The sequence below is a fragment of the Zeus faber genome (assembly GCF_960531495.2).
Source record: "Zeus faber genome assembly, chromosome: 9".
NCBI lineage: Eukaryota > Metazoa > Chordata > Actinopteri > Zeiformes > Zeidae > Zeus > Zeus faber.
The window spans coordinates 21,778,732-21,794,478 of NC_137197.1; the positions used below are offsets into that span (position 1 = coordinate 21,778,732).

The window sequence follows — 15,747 nt, forward strand, 5'->3', positions numbered from 1 at the left end:
TAAAAACTGAACACTGCAACTACCATGGAAATATAATTTGTTTCCTCCGTTAAAGTCTGTTTTCTCTGTTTTATAAAGATTGTTTTTTTCTGGTGGGCCTGTATACTTCCTACGTCTCACAGGAAACAAAGTGAGCGCTTCATGGTCACACGACGCAGGAATCAAGCATAACTGATTTCGAACCCTAATGTTTTCATCCTGTATAAACCGCTCTGCTTTCTTTGCTCCCAAGCCACCGGCCCAATATTTAACGGCGATCAAAGGTCAAAGGTCAGATGCTTGGTCTCCGAACGACTCAGGTGCCAGACACATACATTAAACCTTGTGGCGTCTGCGGATCTGCCTGATCTCCACGCTCCACAGTGGGCGGGTGAGTCATCGTGAAGTCAGGAGGGGTTTCCCACTCCAAGGAAGAGGAGGAGGAGGAGGAGGAGGAGGAGGAGGAGGAGGAACAGGCTTCAACGCATCCCAAAAAAATTGTCACAGTTCTAGAAGGTTCCAGTTTAAAGAGTGGAAGTTACCGTTCACAGGCTGGTGGTTATTGTTTAATATTCTTAAATATAGTCATGATATAAGTTATTATACTGTATACCTGGCACTGGAAGGTAAAGTTGCCCCTGGCCTTAAAAGAAATCATCCAGAAAATATGAATATAGTCAGATGTAACTATAAAATAATATATAATAAAAAATATAATATAATAATATATAATAATATATAATATAATATAATATAATATTGTATACATTTAATTTAATATAATGAATATAATATAATATAATATAATATAATATAATATAATATAATAATAGATAATATAATATAATATAATATTGTATACATTATATATAATATAATAAATATAATATAATATAATATAATATAAAATAATATAATGTAATATAATATAATATAATATAATATAATATGTCATATTATATAATATAATATTGAATAAATTAAATATATATAAGAAATATAATATAATATAATATAATAAAATATCATATCATATTATATAATATCATATAATATCAACATCATATCATATATTGGATATCATCAATATATATCAATATAATATTGTATCATATCATATCAAATCACATCATACATCATACTGTATATCATATCATATATTTGATTGAAATTAGCTATACTTTGGCCTGGTTTTCAGCAAGAGCAATCTGTTGGGTTAATATTCTCTAAGCACAACGGTCCTGTTGCATGGCAACTGTTTCCACAGAAATCTTTCCACAGAAACATTCCTCTCTAGTCTCACACACGCCGCTGCAATAAAAGAACACGAGCTGATTGTAAAAAAGAAAAAAAGACACAAACCATCTCATACATTCTGTGGCTTCTTAAGTCGTTTGTATGCTTAATATTCGAAATCGACATAACCAACATATAATATATTTCATGAATGTTTACCTCGTCTGAAGATACATTTAGACTGTAAGCTCCGATTGCAAGACAGCTATTTCACTAAAGCTGGAGCTGAAATAAGAAAAATTATTTCAACAACCTGCACATACAAATTATTCATACAAGCTGCACATTATAGTTTTAACGGGCTAGATGGCAAAATGCATCCAACTGTTAAGAATATTCTGAGTTTGTTTTCCATGTGATCTGTTCTTTTTTCCTTCTGCGTTTCAAGAAAATGAACGCCGATACCAAAACATATGCATGTGGATTTCTAAAAATATACAGTATAAATACATCTACAAATACATGTGTTAATGCCAGCGACGCTCCTCTGTGCAGCTAACCTCCAGAGCGCCACGTGTTTGTCTCTGGAAGCTGAGATGAAGCAGAGCAGTCGGCCTGCAGACTGGTCAGCGCCAGGGTTTTGCCTCTCACACAGCAACACACCATCCTTGCGAATCTCTCTCTCTCTCTCTCTCTCTCTCTCTCTCTCTCTCTCTCTCATTGTGTCCAAGGCTGATCCTTCAGTTTGAGATCATCATCATCATCATCATCATCATCCACAGATCCCTAGTTGCCTGCAAGTCCACGCGGGTTTTCCTGCAGTTGTTATTTTTGCAGTATCACGCCTCCTCCCTCCCTCCCTCTCAGACCTTCCATGTGTCCAACTATTTCTGCACCGTTCAGGGAGGAGAAAGACAAAGGGGGGAACACCTGGAACCACCCCTCCCCAAAAGATACAATAAATACAGTATTTATGTATTTTCTTGTATTTCTTGCATCAAAAAAAGCTGTGTGTTTTATTGATCAGATGAGTATTACCGATAAAAACGGATTAGATTTTGCGTAAAATTAACACTTGAACGTAAGTATATGTATGTGACAAATAAACCTCTTGAATTCTTGACCATGGCACTACCTCAAAAGGAAGGTCAGAGCACCCCATAGCAAGTTAGATCTATTTTATTTTATTTAACAAATAAAACTCGTCTGGAACCAACTCATTTTTCTTTTTGAAGTGGTGCTGCCAGGTCGGTCTTTCATTGGAAAAGCTCTCCACTTCACTTCCACTCAGACTGTGTTTGTAGTGCACTACACCAGACTTTCCAGAATATTTGGCGAAATCTATGACAGGGCGGTCATACTATGTGTGCCTATAAAAGGATTCATTATGGAGACTGTATTTAAGCATGAACAAGGTTATAAATGTTTTTGTGGCTTAAATGAGTAATAGGCCTATAATATAAATAATAGTTACGCTTTAGTGACAAACCCAAGGGTGGAACAAAGAATTCCTGCACTGACACAAGACTGCCCCCTGCTGTCATATTTTTAACACAAGGGCACACAGGAGTATGATAAATAATTTATTTATTTATTTTAATTTTCTCTTTTTTTTTTTTACTTTCTTTTTTCGTTATCTTAACAACTGTATGAAAACATGGAAATACATGGTATACTTTTGGAAATGTGGTTTAAAAAATAAAAACACACATTTGAGACTAATAAGAAAACGGCAACAGTCAAGACCTTTTGGGGATTTCTATGTTGTGGTATGCAATCTTTAAATCTATTTTGAAAATCTGCAGACTTGGGTTATATTTCAAGCGTATGAAAGAATTATCTTCACATTCTGGGCGTTGTTTCCACTGCGGGCGGGCGGGCGTGCTTTTCTAGGTGGACTCGGTAAACGTGTCGTCCTCGTACAGGTCCTCCAGCTCTCCGTCTCGGCTCCCGTTGCTCACTTTCCTGCTCCTGCGTTAAAGCAGCTAAATGAATTACGGGACACTGGCAACAGAGCGCACTGTGTTTTTCTACACGGAGCTACCTCACAAGGACACGGTCACAGAATCAAAGGACTTGTGAACCTGCGGATTATTATGAATTATGACTGTTGTCAAAGCACTTACATCAATGAAGGATGGACGTTAACTGCAGAACCTAACAATCCCCACGGTCCTCTGCAAAAAAAAAAAAAAAAAAACAACAAATGAATTTTGACGTTAAGACAATTTAGATATTATCCAATCTATAAATCACACATTTTAAATCGTAATCGTACTGGACACAAGCGAGGGGTTAGGATTTCTCTGGGGGTGGATTCGCAGACACCAATTAGGCCTCATCTTAGACTAAATCACGCTTTTAATCTGGACTCACTGAAATGGCCCTTCTCAGCCTCAGACTCGCCCAAGTCTTGGTTTAAAAAAATCTGATTCGTAGAAGGAACATTTGACCTAGATTTGACCTAGATAGAGCAAATCTAGGTCTAAATTAAGTCTTAAACTAAACCTCTGGATTAATGGTTAATTGAGCTTGACTAAGACCGGCACCAAGACCGGACAGAAGGAGTGGTGGGGCTGCAGATCACAACCAACCGAATACCACTCCCCGTGGCGGTGCAACACGGCGGCCTGCGTGGAAGAGACGGTGGCCGCGAAACTCGCAAGGCCCCTTTCTAGAGCCGGTGTTTGGTTTGTCCGCTCTGGGCTACTGTAGAAACATGGCGCTGCAACACAGCGGCCTACCTGTAGCGTACCGGCTCCCTATGTAGATAAAAACGGCTCATTCTAGGGGCATGCCAACACAACGATTCTTATTTTCAGGGGACTATACACAAATTAAAACATATGTATGAATATAATATTCCATTTCTGCCGAGTCCGTCGACACACTGCACCTTTAAGCAACGTCTCAAGAAGACATTTTTGAATTCTGGATTCATTTAAATAGGATTATCTTAGACTTGATTTAGATTAAACCCTGTTTATTATCTAAACGGTGTTGGAGTGCTGTGATGTGTACACTGAACAGCGCGTACTGTAGAAGTTCGACAGCTGTGTTTGTGGAGGAGGACGAGCTGCATGACTCCACACGGAGGTGTAATTAGTCGTGCGGGAGCACAAACAAAAATAAAGGTACAGTCTATATTGACTGCGCTACAAATTTGTGAACATCTGTACACCTTAACATGACACACTTTACAAGGTAAATGTTTTAGGTTTTCTGCCTTTTCATGAGCTGGATCAGGAATTCCCAACCAGAGGTGCCCGACCCCAAATGGAGGTCACCAGGAGATCCCAGGAGGGGTTGCAAGGTCTTGGATGATTTGAGGCAAATGTTTTAAAATTGTCAAATACTCTGCTCAAAACTCCACACGTGTTCCTTCTAATAGAAAGTGTAATAAAATCAATGAATATATGTTCTGATGTATTGTATGCCCTGAAGAACACTGCAATAATAAGATATGTGTCGGAGGCGTGGTGAGGCTCTTCCATAACCACATGGAAGAGGTTTGTCTTAGGGGGGTCTCTGAGGGGAAAAAGAGAAGGTTGATCTAGATTGTATGTGATGTTTTGTTTGCGTTAGGGAGCTAATCCCCTCAACGGCCGCGGCGGCGAACAGCGAGGATTTGCCGGAAACTTACGTAAGGAGACCTGGCGCCGACATGGAGCGCTCAGCTCGGTGGCTCGGACACTCGAAGGGATTACTGAACGAGCGCTTTCTAAGCATGGACTTCACCAGGATCTTCGGGGGGAAATCGACAGGGGTTAGAGAGGAGTTAAAGGAGAAGACCCGACTTTGCACATGAGTGATTCTTCTTTATCTTGGGAACCCAGGCTGACACAGCAGCTGGATCGCGCCGAGGCGAACCCCGCTCGTACAACCCGGTGAATCTGGGCCAACGCACCATGGCGGAGAGGCTGGGGATGAGTTTGATGCTGTTCTGGATCTCCTCCTCGGTGACCTCCACCTCGGTGCAGTGCTCCTCCTCCAGGGGAAGCAGGTCCGAGCCGTTCTCCGTCACCCACCGATGCAGCTGAGGCCACATGTAAAGACTCTCTTTATAAAAGCGAAGGCAGAGCAGCAAACGGAGGGAAGAACCGGTTCGCTTACAGCTCTATAAACTCATAGTTTGCCTTCTCCCTTCACCTTCATTTCGGGTATTGTGATTCTTGTCTCTGGGTTTTTGTCGAGCATCGTCATGATGAGCTCCTTTAAGTCCTCGCTTATGGCTGGTCTGTAATAAAAACACAACATTTCATTTGGATTGAACTGTATTTCTTAGCTTTTTCACAAAGACACACGGGCGTTTATCTGCACAACACAGATGCTTTGAGTTTATCTTCACGTTCCAAACTTTGCTTATTTGACTTATGATGGGGGGGGGGGTTATTCATCTTCGTTTTCTTCTTTCACTTTTTCCATCTTGTGCTATCGTAGTAAACTCTTATTTAATAAATGACCACACGACACCACACCCCACCACTAGTGTTTACTACTTGACAATGAAGCAATGGTTGCCTATGGCTTACTTACACTTTAGGAAACTCTACATCCTTGGTCTTGATCTTATTGTGCAGCGAAACGATGAATTCATCGTAAAATGGACACTGCGACAGGTTGAGCCAACATGTTAATATGATGTATTTGGACTATTATTTCTTCAATATGAAGTTCATTTCTGTGGGCATTTCCTTACCGTTCCAGACACAAAACAGTAAAGCGTCACTCCCATCGCCCAGACGTCTAAAGCCTGTTGGGACACACAGACGACATACTGTATGTGGCTTCTGTGGAATTTTACAAACAGGCCACGGAGAGCTTATCATCATTTCTGAACGCTAAACCAAAACGAATCTCATCTTGGACCATTTATGACATCATTGGGGAACTTCCTGCGGCTGATCTTACCTTTCCAGTGAAGCTGTGCTCGTGCTCAGTCATCATCTCAGGGGCCATGAAGGCCGGGGTCCCCGCCATGCTGGACAGGAGCGCGTCCGGACCCTCGAACATGTTGCTCACACCAAAGTCAGCGATTTTAACATGGCCGTCCTCTCCCAGCAGCAGGTTGGAAGGTTTGATGTCTCTGTGGATGATCTTCTGGTAGTGCACTGGCAAAAACAAATGTCAAAATATATATATCACTATTGGAGGATTAGATCTAAGTGTACATTTAGGCACCTGGCTATGAGGGGGCCTGAAGTTTAAATGGATTTTAGGATAGAGAGAAGCAATATGCACCTTTACGAAATGATGGTTGAACTACTTTCAAATGGGGAATAAATTATTTTCAATTCAGGAGATAAATATAGTAATTGCATTTGTACCTCTGTTGGGAGTGCTAATTGGGCAGGAGACAATAATGAAGTGATTTTAACTCAGCACATTTAGGGTAGAAGATCAGATACAACTGTTCAGGTGTTACAGCAGAAGTTGACAGAACAGGGCAAGTAAAAAAAAGAAATAAATGTACACATATGAAAGTTAACATAGAGCAGCACTTGTACAGCTGACTATGTTACCATGTCTGCTCAATGGCGGGTCTGGTAAAGTAAAGTACAATGTTACATAAGTATATTGTTTATAGTGCAATTATATAAACATATATAATATACAATTTAAAAAGTTCAAATGAAGGACTGGGATTCTCTCTTAAAAAGTGTAAAATGTAAAAAAAAAAATCATTGTTGCGAGAAAGTGGCAGTTGTATTGGTTTAATCCACGCTACTTACAGCATGATTTTTATCAGAAATCCTACATGAAGTTGTCACTTGTCAACTCACAGTATTCTATTCCCAGGATGACGTCTCTGAAGTAAAAGCGAGCCTGCTCTTCCGTGAAAGGGCTGTCGGTCGGCACCTCCATCACCGGCCTGACGAGCAGGAGGGGAAATATTCTGTATTATTAAGCTTTAAAACAACCGAGGTTTATCCAATGCAAACATAGCACACGGTCATACTGAAGTCACATCCTTTGGGAAAGGTCTTAAACATCTCTTGGGAACATGACAGGGCATACAAGTGCAGGAAGACATACCCCTTTGTCATCAATTCGAAAGCTATAACACAAATAATAGTTGAATGATTCTCATACTGTAAATTCCAGTAGATTATGAGCTGAATTCAAGCAAAGATAAAGTGATGAATGATTCCTTACCCATGTGAAGACCGTCTTCATCAGGATCATCCAGAACCTGTAAGCAAATGTGCCGTCAGTGGTTCACATGTTTATCGCTGCCCTGATGATGGCAGTGCATCTGGAGACTGTTTAGACGTTGTTTACACTTATACTGCGTAAGACGGCGTACTACCATGGAGTTTTAAGGAAGAGGAGGACGGCGTGGGTGCGGCTGAAGCTAGGATTTGCTGAAGTTGAGCACTGACCTCGACTAGTTTTACAATGTTGTGATGGTTCAACTTCTTGAGGATAGCAATCTCCTGGTAGACTCGCTCCAAGGGCCCTTTGAGATCGGCGCTTGACCCCTGCAGCGGGGGGCGACCTGAACACACACACACACACACACACACACACACACACACACACACACACACACACACACACACACACACACACACAATATTGAGAAACTGAAAACCATTCGCGGTTTCACAACGGTGAAAAGAATATAAATACTCACGGAAAAATCCACATTGCTTCATTAACTTCTTTTTTGAGACAACTTTCATGGCCTAGAGAAAAAGAGGGTTAGGAATTATTCTGTAGAAAGCTGATGAATACACACTTGGATCTTCAACGACAAATCTCAGATGCAGCTTACATAGAACTGTTCAACGTCCTCGTTGTAGGCGAGTTTTACCACTCCGTATGAGCCCTATAGGACGAGAAGGAAACAGTGAAATTTAGGATTACTTCATTTATCCACTGCTTATTTCAGTTAATACATTGTACAGTATATTGGTCTTTTCGTTACCTTTCCAATCTCGTACTGTAACTTGTACTGGTTGAGCTGAACGCAATCCTATACAGAGAGGAAAGGTGAAGTTGTACGTGTGTTTATTTAAGTAAAATAATCTTTGGGTCAAAGGTCCATTTCCCTGTAAAGCTCAATTAGCCTTCGATCGCTCACCTCTCCATCGGTGATTGACACTCTCTTTGTCTCGATGGTGGGCTGCCGGGTGATACGGGACCCTCGTTCTTGGAGCGAGAACTTCCTGTCCGAGAGCCGGGGACGGAGGGGGGCCGTCCTCGGGGCGCTGGAGGCGATGTTCATGGCTGCCACCAGGTCCGCCAGCTCAGTATGGTGCTCAGAGTCCAGCTCGGCTCTGCGGATAGGTTCACTCATGGCCCAAAGCCACGATCCACTCACAGCTGAACCTCAATGGAGTACAGGACACATTCTACCGCTGCAGAGACAGAAGCCTTGGGTAAGAGATGTTTTCTGTTTCAAAAACAGAAATGTAAAGCTGTCCAGATATGTAAACCTCCCAATAATAATCTAGCGATGCCAAACCTTCAGTTTTCTATCAATTGAATCCCCAGCCTAAAAGCAATGGTTCCCAACCTTCTTTCCCCCGGATGCCCTAAATCCCTACACCCCTATTTAAAAGACAAAATATATATTTTTATATATTCTTGTATTTTTTTGTGGTCGTTAGTAGTTTTTGTCTCAATTGGTTCTATTTTCATGATAGAGAGCGCAAGGTTTTTAGGGGATACAACATATTAGAACATAAAGTCATAATCTATCTCGATAACACTTGTTTCATCAAAAACTTGATCGAATACGATTTTTAGACCATATGACTATCAGGAAACATATTCAAGAGGTTTATTTGTCATATACATATACATACGTTCATACATATATGCAGTGAAATGTCTTTGCAACGCACCCGGAGATTAAGCACAATAGTTACTAAACCCAACACAATAGCTAACCTAATTCCTACCTAGCTAACTAACTGAAACTAAGTGATTCCTAAAACGTAATGCAGCTAGTGAATAGAATCATATGAAATAAAATAAAATAAGACTCAAAAAGGTAATAAAGAGTGGGGGTACAAAATAGAAGTAAAGGGAATAGAGTTATGTCTATGGGATAGGGTATAGGGTATATTTGTATATACAGATATGTGCAGTAAAGTGCATGTGAGTAAAGTGAGTATTGAGATATACAGTACAGTATATCTGTGGCGACCTACCGTGGGGTTCGAGAACCCCAGGTTGAGAATAGCTGGAGCCAAAGTACTGTACAGTTCAGATTACCGTAAAAGCCTCTTAAGGTGAAATGGAAACACTTATGAATGTTGAATTTAAAAGTGCAAAATAACATCTGCCACCTACCTCTACCTGTAAAGTTGTTTAAAGTTTCATAATATACTGTTATCTCTCGAAATAAGAATACGTGCTATCCGGAATTCACCAAATCAAAGCTACTTGGTCAAAGCAGACTCTATCTGAACTTACTGTCTAAATACTATTGTCAGATGGAGAACATTCATTCACGACCACAACACAAACATAACACATCATTTATTTGGATACTCACAGCTCGTTGTGGGCTTCTGGCTGGCTGGCTTGATTTGCATGTTCTCTTGTTGATCTTTGGGCGGAAATCTCCTCTGAGTCGCAGGGAGGACTTTCACTGATGAATCACAGAGTACAGCAGGATTAACTGCGGCCGCATATAGCCGTGGCAGCCTGGTTTATTCTCAGTCCTATTGGGAGGATCCACCCGAGCACAGGAAAGTGGACGACAAAGTTCGATAATTGGATGTAAGGAGTCGGGTCATAAGCATCGCGGCACCATTGAGACAGTCAGTGCTTAAGGAAAAATAAACAACAATACAGTGTTGCTGCTTGAGGAGCCTATTGTTTTTGCAGGCTTTGCTGATCAAGACACGAAGGACACACACACACACACACACACACACACACACACACACACACACACACAATCTTCCATCAAAATGATTGAATTATATATACATACAGTATACGTATATGTTTATATAATTGTGTAAACATAATCATAAAAATACATGTTGTTTGTATAGTGCTTTTCCCAGTGCTTGAAGACAGATTAAAATGATTAAAGGGACATTAAAAAGACAGCACATTAAAATCACATGGAATAAAACTATGCATAAAGGAAACAGTTGCATACAAATGGATAAAGTCAACGATTAGATAAAATACAAAACATTTTATGTGACTGTGTACATACATTCGATATTTGCACACATACTTTTTATAGATATAACTTTACATAGAGGAGTTAAGACTGCTCACCGAAAAGTACCACAGCGTTGTTTTGTTTACCTGCCGACACCCGCAGCGACTAACTGACTTACGGCATAACCACAAAACGTAAACATGGGATGTCGTAAAAATATTAAACTACAGAGTATAGCTTTTTTAAATGTATTTATTTGTTATACATATTTAAACGATGCCGACATGATTAACATTTGTAAAGGGCACATGGCTGTCGTAGTGCCGCGCGTCGTGCTTCGAATAACAATGAATTCTAAACAATATGTCTTTTAAATAATGTGAGCGAGGAGACGTGGGACGTCGACACACGCCAGCCTTCTTCAGCCGTCGCGTTCTGCGCAGCGCGTCGCCGCTACTCGAAGTGGCCTCAGGGTGTCGCTGCAGCTCGTTGGGTTGATTTGCGTTGCCTTCCAGCCGGAGCTCGTCCCCACGCAGCGGGGAGTTGACGGGGGGCGTCCGCGGCGACGGTCCGTCGCATGTCGGCGCAGCTCGGCGCCCTGCGAACCAGCGACCTGCGGGAACTCCTGGACGATGAGGAGACAATGGGGAGGATGCTCAGACATGGCGAGAGGGTGAAACCAATCAGACCATCATCCGTCAATGTGTTATGTGTGTTAACCTTTCCCTGTCTATACTACTACCGACATTTCTCATTTAATAACACATTCATTTGTATGTTGTGTTTATTTGAATAATACTTATTACACACATTATTATAATTATTATTATAATAATAATAATTATTATTATTATTATTAGTAGTAGTAGTAGTAGTAGTATTTGTATTACTTCATTATTATTATTAGTAGTAGTATTTCTTATTATTTTATTAATATAATTATTATTAGTAGTAGCAGTAGTAGTGGTAGTATTTTTTATTATTGTATTATTAGTAGTAGTATTTTTATTATTTTATTAGTAGTAGTGGTAGTAGTACTAGTATTTTATTATTATTAGTGGTAGAAATAGTATTTTTAATATTTATTATTATTATTATTAGTAGTAGTAGTAGTAGTAGTAGTAGCAGTAGTAGTGTTTTTATTATTTTTTTATTATTATTATTATTGTTATTAGTCGTGGTAGTGGTATTATTTTATTATTATTATTATTATTATTAGTAGTAGTAGTAGTAGTAGTAGTGTTTTTATTATTTTATTATTATTATTATTGTTATTAGTCGTGGTAGTGGTATTATTTTATTATTTTATTATTATTATTATTATTATTATTATTATTAGTAGTAGTAGTAGTAGTAGTAGTAGTAGTAGTTGTAGTAGTAGTAGTAATGGTAGTTGTATTAGCAGTATTTTTATTATTTTATTATTATTATTATTAGTAGTAGTAGTAGTAGTAGTAGTAGTAGAACTACTAGTAATAGTAGTAATAGTAGTATTTTATTTTTATTAGTGTTAGTAGTATTTTTATTATTTTATTAGTAGTAGTGGTAGTAGTATTCGTAGTATTTTAATTATTATTATTAGTAGTAGTAGTAGTTGCACTTTTTTTAATTATTATTTTTAGTAGAAGTAGTAGTAGTAGTAGTATTTTTATTATTATTATTATTTACCAAAAAAATGCCAATCTTATCTCCTCTGGTTGTAATAATCTAAAGTTTCAGAAGCTGAAGAGGGACTCCGAGGACATGTTGGTTTCAAATCATAGACTGGCAGAATCCAGCCTTTCCCTAAAACCTGCCTTCACAGACGCAAAGCTGCTGCTTGCAATGAAATACATGGAACTAAAAAACCTTATCAGTAACATCCAAGCTAAACAGCACCATCTCGGTGAGTTGCTTTTATCGTAATCTAATCTTATTTGTACATACATTTGTAATAGATCTATTTTTGCAATATATATACATCACATTCATTATATAAATGTAAGAATTCTGAAGCAGTTCATCATTTTGCAGCACAAACAAACTTTGTTAATATGGCTCAGTCGACTCTTTTGAAAAACATCCCCGAACTGAAGAGGAGGGTGAGGTAAGTAGGCCTACAAGGTCAACTATGTGATCGTTTATTGGCTGTGATAAACGAAATGTTGACATGCGAGTAAAACGGCGACATAAGATCCATGATATCTATGTATTGTGATTATTGACACCGAGAACGCATCAATAAGCCCAAGAGTTAATCATGATAATCGGAGATAATTTTATTCCAACAAGCCCAGACATTTATGAGCTGCATGTATTAGAAAAGCCATTCTCGTCCCGAAAGCCTCGAGGCTGTACGCTTACGGAAACGTAAACGTCAAATGCGAGGGCCGTTTTTACATTTATTTTTTTTGTGGAGGTTTTAACCACCAACACTGAGGGACAACACAGTATCGTTTTGCAAGCATTGTAAAAGTTAACGACATTTGTGTTTAAATGAAGTCAAATAAAAACGTATAATTGGTTTCTGACGCGATCCTATTAATGGTTGTGGCCCTTTCATAAACCACGATTATTGCATAAGTCAAGATTCCCAGCTGATACATCCACAAACATGAGCGAGACACAAACGTATGCCGGGTTGAAATTCTTCTATGTCCTGTCTGCATGTACGTGATGGAGCTTGAGTATAACGTGCGTCATTTCCAAAAACAGGTCACGTTTCAAACGTTTGTGGAGGGAAAAACGCCGGTGGTGGATTTCCTGGGACATTTCCAACGGCTGCGTAAACTCTACCACATCAGAGTGGTCCTGGAGAGGAAAATGCAGGAACTCAGCGGACGCACGCAGCGTCCACGGAGGCGCGTCGACGTTAAGCCCGGCGCTCGGTCTTCGGGGAGAACCGGGGAACCGTTGAATGATTACAGCCCACCGTTCAGTCTGACGCCGGCTTTTATTGTACCCGCCATCTGCCGTTCCCTCCCCGCCGTCCCGGCCCAACCTCCGCTTCAGCTTCCCCTGAGAGCGCATTTCACCTTTCCCCGACCTGCACAGTATTTTGCGTCGTATTTTACCCCCGACGAGCCCGCGTGTCCACGAGCCGCGAAGCAAACGGTCAGAAGGCCAGAAAAACCTGTCCGCCTTCAAAAACTCATGACGAAACCCCGGAAGCAGAATGGCCGGTCGCCTCACTGACAGAGGCCAAATGGTCTTGTTTCTTTATAATTCTGCCACTCATTTTCTTTCCCGTTTATTAAGCTGTGTGACGTGAATCGTCATGTGGGAATTCATCGCTTTTCGTTTCCTTTCGCATGTACAAATATACAGTATTTTGATGCCAAAGTCCGAGTCCTTTCAACTTCCAATGTCCTCCTCACATTTTTAAATAAATGCTTTCTGCAGATATGCACGCCGGTAAAACAGGCTGCGCACCCTCCATCCACGGCGTCATGTCCTCGTTTCTGACCGACGTGAGCAGTCGTGCGGTATTTCCCTCTATGTTTGTTTAAAGAAGGCGTCTCGCATCATGAACGGCATTGGCTGAGTTGGTTTCCGGGTGGGGTGGAACTCTTTACCTGTACTCGATATCACTGATCATCTGTCTTCTGGGACTCATGCCAGGGCCAGGAAACACCCACGAAACTCACTTCAAAAAGCACTTCAACTCTTTAAACCTAACAATTGTAAAAGTTAAATTGTTATAAACTTTGTTCGTGGACGGACTAATCGTTACAGAGGAAATTCGGAGACAAATACTTTAGGTTAATAAAGTATTTAATCTTGTGCAAGAGGAGCAGTTTCAGTGTAACAACACAACAGAGTGCCACAGAGGAGGTGCTCAATTCTCACTGAAGAGCAGAGCTTTTTATACAGTTTTCTAGGAGCGGCAAAGCTGACGAGTCGTTGAGATGTCGGTCAGCAGATGTCGCGACGTCTCCGCATGGGTCCCGCTGATTGAGACAGATCATCTGTTGAAGTTCCCTCATCCGATGGTCGAGACATGTTGCCTTTCTCTTCTTCACATTATGGCACAGAAAGTGACTAGTTCATGTCTTTTTTAAGACATGAACTCTATTTAGCCTTTATAAGAAAAGTAAAGTACACATACCTTGTTCAAAAGTTAATGTGAAAAGTACAGCAAAACATAGACATATAAAGTTCTTATAACAACGATTACAAGCAGTACAATTCTTTTTGAATGTGTTGCTGTGATTCAAGATTCAAGAGGTTTATTTGTCCCATACATATACATACGTTCATACATACTGTATATGCGGTGAAATGTCTTTGCAACGCACCCGGAGATTATGCACAATAATAGAAAACTGAACACAATAGCTACCTAATTACTACCTAACTAACTAACTGAACTGATTCCTAAAACGTAATGCAGTTAGCGAATATAATAAAATCAAATCAAATAATATCAAATAAGACCCAAAAAGGTAATACAGAGTGGGGGTACAAAATAGAAGTAAAGGGAATAGAGTTAGGTATATGGGTTAGGGTATTTGTATATACAGATATGTGCAGTGTGTGCAATATGTGTGTGTGAATAAAGTGTGTGTGTGTGTTAATGTGTTACGCACTTTCTGACACTATAGTGATCCTAAACTTGTGTTTGTTTTGTTTTGTTTGTTTTTCTAATCCTCCCCTCAGGTTATCCAGGGAACCGTATGACCCAGTGAGCCTGCATACTGTAATAACTTAGTTGTGGAGAGGCCCACTAGTTTCTACAGAGCTCAATACCAAGGGGAATCGTGTCGACAGGCTTTGGTTACGCTTCAGACTTGTGTTACACCTTTGTCAGCGGCGTCCATTGTTCTATGCGACCTAAATTGGACAATTTTCTCATCCGTCATTTCATCATTGACCTCGGCGCTAGGCCTCTCCGTGTCAGTGTTCTCAAATTGGGGTTGAACCCAGTTTGGCCAAAGCAGAGGTTCAATTCTATTTCCAGACACGTGAACGTTTAACATTAAGCGGTTTGATTATTCTGCCTTCCTGTTATTGAAAATAAATATAATAATAATAACCTTGCAATGCTAAGGCTTTACAATGTTTACTCATTCATTTTCTTTGCTCTACATATGACACATACGTTGTAAAAGTACGTTCAATAAAAACATTGAAGCTTTTAACGTAGTCGTGATTGTGAAGTTCACGCCACGTGTGAAAGGTGTTTCACTCGGACAGGAAGCAGAGGTGGAGCAGGTGTGCGTTGAGCTGAATTATCCAATATTAAAGTATGGATTATGCAGGATCATGCTTTGATGGAGCTCATATACTTTATGCACGTACCCTCTAAACACCCAGCTGAGAAAACCAACGGGGTGTGGTGAAGGTCAAAAGCCTCGACTATAATGTCCCGACTTTGATAATGTGACAATGTTATAAATTCCATAAGCTATTAATAA

The 15,747-nt window shown here is 40.0% G+C and overlaps 1 protein-coding gene and 1 long non-coding RNA gene across 2 annotated transcripts; one reads left to right on the forward strand and one right to left on the reverse strand.

The window, feature by feature from the left end:
• Positions 1–3,104: 3,104 nt before the first annotated feature.
• Positions 3,105–8,518, reverse strand: LOC307234838 (calcium/calmodulin-dependent protein kinase kinase 1-like; the record flags this gene model as incomplete). The annotated part of the gene is made up of 16 exons (XM_080006702.1): positions 3,105–3,180; positions 3,342–3,392; positions 4,859–4,959; positions 5,123–5,251; positions 5,365–5,452; positions 5,752–5,825; positions 5,915–5,968; positions 6,127–6,326; positions 6,999–7,087; positions 7,252–7,273; positions 7,372–7,408; positions 7,599–7,714; positions 7,853–7,904; positions 7,994–8,047; positions 8,147–8,194; positions 8,303–8,518. 16 exons carry the CDS (start codon positions 8,516–8,518, stop codon positions 3,105–3,107), a joined length of 1,407 nt encoding a protein of 468 aa, XP_079862828.1.
• A 2,407-nt stretch (positions 8,519–10,925) lies between these two features.
• On the forward strand, positions 10,926–13,694 carry LOC307235459. The gene is made up of 4 exons (XR_013844348.1): positions 10,926–11,024; positions 12,065–12,236; positions 12,365–12,437; positions 13,046–13,694. It is a non-coding gene; the product is annotated as an uncharacterized lncRNA (long non-coding RNA).
• The last annotated feature ends 2,053 nt before the right edge of the window (positions 13,695–15,747 follow it).